At 40.9% G+C, this 7,908-nt stretch overlaps 1 protein-coding gene across 1 annotated transcript; it reads right to left on the reverse strand.

Moving 5' to 3' along the window:
• Positions 1 to 528: 528 nt before the first annotated feature.
• CAV2 (caveolin 2) lies at positions 529 to 7,863 on the reverse strand (the record flags this gene model as incomplete). Its single annotated transcript, XM_010142187.1, has 2 exons — positions 529 to 679; positions 7,660 to 7,863. Coding segments are annotated over 2 exons (355 nt in total), but the record flags the coding sequence as incomplete, so codon positions are not given.
• Between the last annotated feature and the right edge of the window lie 45 nt (positions 7,864 to 7,908).

Genomic DNA, 7,908 nt, shown 5'->3' on the forward strand with positions numbered 1-7,908 from the left:
TGAGTCACGTTCTTTTTAATTGCTGATAATAAAGGACTGAATTGATCATTCTGCATAGTGAAGGACAAAAATGATCCCTGGTAGACTCGCTGTAAACTTAATGGGAAATTCTAGAGATCAGTTTCGCTGATCACTGTGATCACTGATCACAGGTATCACTGCTTATTTAAATATTTATAGAAAAATAAAGTAATAAAAAGTAATAAAGCCAATCGTTATCGCTGCGGTGGCTGTTAAATCTCCACAAGAATTCTCCTGTCATCTAGCAATCCATGTACCATTAAAATAAAGTGTTGCCAACTTACTCTGAGTTAGCTCTCTTGTTAAAATAGTGAGCTACGAAAACTGCCTACTTATCCTCAAACTGATCTCCCTGAAAATAAATGAGTTTTAGAAAAAATAGCATATTCCCACTTAAAACCAGCCATTGTAATTTAATAGTTTGGAATGAACGGTAAGTGCTTGACATTAGGTTAGCAAAGAGGTATAACACGAGCTACAATTACAGCAGTGTCGCATCCCTGATATTCACTCGTGGTCCAGGCGTATATTAACCATAGCAAAGCATCGGCCTAGGCTCTGAAAGAATGGTACAACGAAAACATCTGTTAGGCTCCTCCATACAGTTTGCACAGAAGGCAAGACCAGGAGACAAGTTTTCACAAAAGGCACCACAATCCTGTAAAAGAGAAAATGGAAGATTTGAAGACTGCTGCTGCTATAGCGCAGGTAAATCAGAACAACCAAACGTGAGTGTGAGATCTTACGGAAGAGGAAGTGATTGTACAACTCTAAATTTCTAACCAAGTTGATTTTACACTCTTAACTGATTCTCTGTCAATTTCGTTCACTCACGGCCTCACACCTGCCCATGCAGAAGCACCATGATGTATGTGGTGCATCTTCTGGCCAGGATCATTTGTGTGCAGCACAGGGGACAGGAGATACCAGCTTTCTCTGCATCATGTCTCTGCTGCTTCTTAATTGGCAATGCTGAGCTAACTTTTGGACATCTTTCACAGGGGTGAAGTTTTGCTCTTCTATCCCTGCTGCTGGAAGGGCTGGTGTATGTGATATGCTGCAATCTTGATGCCACCCGGCTTTGGTGGGCTCATCCCCTGAGGACTCACATGTCCTGTGAGCATATCCAAGTGTGGGTCTTTGGGGCTTAACAGAAACACCACGTTCCCCAGTTTGGTCAGCTAGGGACAGCAGTCTTTACCATCTGTTCTTGCCATGCTGTCTCTTCGGGTGTTTCTTTTACCCGCCTCTCTCACTCACACACATACAAATGCACAGGCACACATGCACATGCCATTTGTGTCTCATTCCTACCAATCTCTCTCCGCTGTTACACATTGCTACTATTGTAGCAACCGTTTCTGTTTTATTAAGTTTTATTAAACAGAAACGGTAAAGGAATAAATATCGGGTGACATTGGATTACTATGGTACTGAGACACGCCAAACCTCAGAAAAATGGGATCTTGCTGATCCTGTGAAGTTTTTCATTAGCGGGTGAGAGACTACCATAGAATGAGGTCAAAACTCCAGGTCCAGGTAAGGATCTTTTTATTCACTCAGGGTGCACACTTGAAAGCACGGTGTGTTCATCTCCTGAGCACTGGTAAGCATCGGGGGATGCTCTCCCTATGTCCCAATTCCAAAGCAATGTCATTAATGGTGGCTTAAGCCAAGCATCCTAACAATGGAGAAGAGCCAGAAAGGCACATATGGACAGCTCATGAGGGCCAGTGGATATATTGTAACTGATCACACTATTTTAAGTTTTATTCTCCTTTTTTAGTCATTTACTGGCCAAAATCCCTGGTCATTTCACTCAGCTGGATGTCCTTACTTGGGTGCAGAAAAAATTAAATGTATAAATAATTTATGTAATACTGAACAGCTACTAGAGCAAGGTTTGAAAAAAAAAATCTCTATGCCATATATAACACATTTATTTCCTATATTAGGTAGAAGAAGATATGGATTCTCTTGATAAAGATAATAAACTGTTCTAGTTTGCTGTTGCATTCAAAATTTAAGATCTCTGTCTTGTGTCCACATAATTCCACTGCAGAACTCTCATTGACTTTGGTTGGAATGACAGGAAATATTTAATTTACTATTTCATCATAGGTCTGAAAATATAGGTGAGTATTGTGTATTTTCAATGAGTACTGTTCAGAATAACAAAGTAGGAAAAAAAAAACCTGGCACATTTTTAAAAAGTTACAGCTTAGAAATGTGAAGAGTCAAAATGAATTATTTGCAGTGTTTATCTAACAGGATTCTCAGCTTTTATCATACAAAGCAAGCCATATACTAGCATGTCTATGCTGCACTTTAAGCTAACCCAGATGGATTTAAACACGAATAGTTTTTCTAAAACCTTCTCTTTTTTGTCTCTGCTGAAACAGCTAGTAATATACACACCATATAGAACTGTGAGCATTACTGGAATAATGTGTCTCCAGTTTTAAAGTGAACCCTGTAAACTATGTGTTTTCTAACCAGCTACAGTATCACTGCATATAGAATAGATAATTTCTAGAGAACAAAATTAGGGCTTCACATGTTGATAAACATTAGTAATGCAAAGGGGAAAAAAATCGGTATTTTTCTAAGCAACACAGGGAAAACAGCAGAAACGGCTACTCAGCTGTGTTGACTTCACTCCTTTTTAATTTCAGTTAGTTTATAAAGGCTATGCCACTGATCCTTTGCAAAATTCATTTGGCCTGCATCTTTTTTTTAATCTAACTGAACTGGAAAGAAGCAGAAAAGCTGACATTTCTGTTGGACGCTCTGTCAACAGGATCATACAAAATACAAAGTAAACAAACAGGACACTGTGCAGAAGTTTCACAGAAAGATGTAGTGAATCACCAGGATGTCATTAGGAAAGGCTGGTAGAGCAGGATCAGACTGCTTGCAACTTAGAGGTCCTTCACACAGGACAAGAACTCATCCCCTTTTGACAATGTTAAATACAATAAATGTAAAAATGTTTTGGTAATGTTTGATAATCTTTTAGCAGTTGCTATCCCATTTTATGGTAAATGCACACGAAAAACAATGTAGGCTAACTCCACAGGAAACATGCCAGCAATCAAAGCTAATTCATGTAAACAATTTTCAATTTAAAAATAAAAGTCAGTCTACTTAGACAACAATTAATCAAACACCTTTCCTCAAAGAAGAAAATCCTTTTCACTCAAGACAGTAGTAAAAGGTATTTTCTAACTTTTAAAATACGCGGGTGTGTCTATATAAGGTTTCTACATGTATGTAAGTAGGCATCCTGTTCTGCATAGGATATGTTACCCTGCCTTGCGTCATTTCTGGATCATCAGAGGATGTGATGCGACTTGTGTGGAGTGACCAGGCACACGTAAAAACTAAATAACCAAGTGCCATTAGAAGCTATGCATTTGTTTTGTGCACTTTGTTATTTGTGTCAAATAAACATTAACATAGATATCCCTTACTCCCAGTGGAGTGGGTTCACCCCAGTCTGCACTTCTATTTGCAAAGACAGTAACTGCTTGCTTGAGTAATGTCTAACAGTGGAAGTAAAGTCAGCGTATCCCAAGGATATCAACATTTACTGCAATATCGGTACTACCAGTGTTACCATATGGTACAGAATTGGGAAGAAAATCAAAGCTCTGTGGAATCTGGCATCTAAGCTGAAGCATAGCCAAGGTATTTAAGCTACCTGTCTGACCTCTCATTGGCTCTTGGTATGTATGTATATCATAAAATACCCATCCCTTCACTAAGTAGAAGGAATCACCTCTTTTGGCAACTGTTGAACTGAAAAGAGCAAATTACCCCATTTTTTTCATCCAATTCTATTTTATCTTCTTTCTCTTCAAGGCGTGACATCTACAAAATTATACCCATCAACCTTTCCCACTTTTGGTCACATTACTTTTATTCTGCTAATCCCCGCGGAACACTGCTGAGACCCAAACGCCTCTTGGAAACGGCAGAGCACAAGTTAATTCCCACTGGTAAGGGTATTTTCAGTTCAATGCAGTTCAGCTTTTCACAGAGCTGGGCCATGTGGTTGGAGTTAATTCAGATTCCTGCTTCAAAGTGAAGAATCATATCTTCTGTAAAGTTTTTCAAAATGCAACCTCAGACATGTCTTAATGCTATTTTTCAAATGCTGTACCATTCAGTGGTTAAATTCCCTGATTCCAAGTATACACGTGTACTACATCATGACTTTGAACCAGAAGTCTTGCGTGGCTCTACGATACATGCAAGCATTGTGAACAGCTGGCTACGTATTATCTAGCAGTTGCAGAGCTCCCCATCAAGTCCCATTTACCTTTGGGATATTTATGAGTGAGGAAAGCGATAACCACCAAAGCTTTCCCAGACCCTTTATATGCACTTTATATGCAGTATATAAAGTGCATTAAAACCAAACATTATATATTCCAACACCTGAATGGAAAAGATAAAACTAAAAATGAAGCTAGACAACATCCACCTGGACATGGAAGAAGAGGCATCAAGGCAACACCAGACTGTAAGGCAGGTCTTCATGGCATAGCTGTAGTGTAATTTCTTTTTATTTCAGACAGCCAGTAGGGAGATGGTTTTGGCGTTGAGTATGATAGCAGTAAGTTACATAAATGGAGATGTACAAAAAGAGGTAAGAGATGATGCATGTCCATGTACACTTCTTTGAATATAGCTCCTGGCCTGTAAGGCTACACCTTAGCACTTTGAATGGAAGCTCAAGCCAAGAGGAGCTCTGAGCACCTACGGCTCCAGCTGACAAGAAGAGCATAAAGCTGTCTGAGTTCTTGTGTTTTAGAGCCCATCTCAGATCCAAGACTCAAGTTACGGATCCTCAAATGAACCAGATTTTTATCATAAATATGCAACATACCAGAACACTATTCAGTCAAGAGTACAAGAAAAGAATATATAAGATTAAAGTGTTAATTTCCAAGAGGTGGCAAATGTGGCTTGGAACAAGAATCAGTGCTTGATCTATAATAAATATCATCATTTGGCATGTGCTGCCTGGAAAACTAGCAGTGTTCAAAAATCAGTAACCTTAACAGCCTCAATACAAGGATGTTTAAAAGCTTGCTAACATTCACAGAGAGATGTTAAAACTCAAGTCTGACAAATTCTGCCATGTATAGTCCATGCTGAGAATGACAGCCATCAGTGAAGGAGAAGTAATGTGGAGAAGAAGCCTTCCTTGAACTGGTGTGTGTGTAGGTCACCTAACCGTTGGCTGGTACAGTTTCAGCCCATCAGTATCTTTTACCGGGCAGTGTAAAACTGGATTCGGACTCAAGCAGCCAGTTTAAGAACAGGAACATAATAGGCTCCATCTTTATAGTTAAAAATGAAAATTAAAGTGTATTATTACATATTTCTTACTCAGCTTTCTTTTTGCTTTCCGTGAAATCTCACACATTTGCTTCCTTCTTTAGCAATGAGGGGGCAACTCATGAGGTGTCCTTTATGTGTAAGGAATGCCACGTCAGACTTTAGTGGATTTTCGGCATGCCGACAAAACTGCAACGACGTGTGTGGCAATCAACAGAGCTTTGTATCCGAGGACTTCCAAAAGCCGAAACACCTCTGAATTTAGCCTCAGGAAAGCCTCCCCTGTGGCAGATCAACATCATCATCTCACTGTTTTGGATGATGAAAGTGAGGCAGAGACTCTGATAAGGCCTCCTGAAGGCAGCCATGTGGGAGGGTGTGCCCAGGGTTTTCCCATGACATTTCAACAGCTGAAAGCAGTTATAACGAATTCCCTTCCTCTCACCACAAAACAAGGAGTTACTATTTTTTTCATACCCAGTGTGGCTATATGGGAGCCAGTACCATGTGTTTAAGGTTCCTATACCTGCACTGACACTGCATTACCCTCTTGTGTTGGAGCAAATCCAGGTTGTGGAAAGATAAGACAGTGCCGGCCTTGGATGGTAGCACTCCATGGGGTCCAAGGCAGTGCAGTTAATGCAACTGAGTTATGTGATTCCTTCACACCCATTCCCTGGGGTAAGGAAGAGTAAAATGAAAGATTGCTTCTGTAGTGACAATGAACATAGGGAAAAAAAATAGCTTAGGGAAGCAAGTGTGTTCACAGAGAATCAAGGGAAACTTTTCAAATGAAGTGCCATATTCAGACAGTCCTATTTCAGATGTACAGAGAACCCACAGTTCCTGAGACAGTCACTAGGGACTACTTGCATAAATAGAAACTGACCTCCGAGTCCTGGTTCAGTGAAACTCATGTCTATGTATCCAGGCTGTGAAATCCAGAATAAAAGACCATTCTGATCATGACTTATTATAGTCTTAATAAATTTGGCATCGATGAATTCTTCCATAGATAATCCACTACTGAAAATCCATATGCTCACCATACCCTTCTGCAGTCACACAGCACACTACAGCACAAGTGACAGCTGACAGACCTGAAAGGCTGGGCACACTACACAGCATTAATGATAATTAGAAGACCAAAAGAGTAGCAGGTGGGCAGCTCTGAACTACATTGCTACTCCTTTGGATATTATGCAGACTCTATGCTTCAAAATTTGAGTTAATCAGTTTTCAAAGTGGTTCATGACAATGACATCAATCCGAAACTTCCATTCCACTTTGAAAAAACAAAACTGCACCCTCAAGATTGCAACTACAGGTTCAGATAAACAATTTATTTCTATTGTTTTGAGTTTGTTTCCCAGTTTCAGGACTAAATTTTGTTTTCCTTAACACTTTCTTCATAATTCCACTCTTACCCAAGTTAAATGAGACTTTACCTAAAACCCATGTATATGGAAAATCCTGGTATGCAGGAATGATGCTGATAATCTGCTGGACTCTCAGTTCTTTCCGCAATCTCATTCTTTTCCCTGCCTTTCTTCCTTCTCCACATGCACCTGCCTTTCTGGTCTCAAGGTACTCTGCCCTCATATTCTGCCAGTATATTCTGCTTAAAGTATATCAGGGGACTTGCTGGGACTTAGAGGGGCGCTGTATTTGCCCGTGAACCTGGCCATGGACAGAAGCACTTTCCTGAGCCATCAGGGATTTTTTTCTTTTTTTTTCTGCTTAGGTGGCAGTGCTTTGGGGCAGAGCACCTAGAGATGACTATGTACCAGATGCAAGGTGGAGACAGTAGATTTTGTGGCAGTAGCAAAGAAAGGGCAAGCTGGGCCCTCAAAAGTTTTCTTCAGTCTGTCAGGAAAAAAATGAAAGAGGTAACCATACTGAGAGAGTGTCAGGTGTAAGTAATACTTCTGCCCAGGTCTTTCATTTCAAATACACATGTTTAAACAACTTAACAACTAGTTTAGAAAAACCCACTAGCAGTCATTATTATTACTGCAGAAGCCAGGTAGGGGTAGGTGCCACACAAATGCTGAAACAGGCTCTCTGCCCCAAGCAGCTTACAGACACATGACAGACCACTGGTAAACACTAAGCAGGGAACTGAATCACAGCGAACACGTTTTAATTTCTCTCCTTTAAAGATAAAGCAGATAACGTATGCTGATCTGCCCACTGTTTGTAAAGAGGGTGGTCAACGTTTAGACAGTACCGCGACAACAGAGGAGTTCTGCCGAGCCCGTGCAGCGACGAGTAACGAAACGCACTTACCAGATGTGCAGGCAGCTGAGCACCGCGAAGACGATCCCCGCAACCAGGGCCAGCGGTATCGCAAGGACCAGAGTCAGGACCTTGTAGATCAGGTACTTGCCTAGCTCAAAGAGAGCGTGGCTGCAGATCCAGACTTTGTCGAAGGAATGGGTTAGCTCGGGCTCTGCGATGACATCCTCGAACCCCAGCTGGAACAAGAAGGCGCTTTGCCGCTACGCGGACCTGAGACGAGGGAAGACCGACGGGTAC

The sequence above is a fragment of the Buceros rhinoceros genome, unplaced genomic scaffold (assembly GCF_000710305.1).
Source record: "Buceros rhinoceros silvestris isolate BGI_N320 unplaced genomic scaffold, ASM71030v1 scaffold43948, whole genome shotgun sequence".
Lineage (NCBI taxonomy): Eukaryota > Metazoa > Chordata > Aves > Bucerotiformes > Bucerotidae > Buceros > Buceros rhinoceros.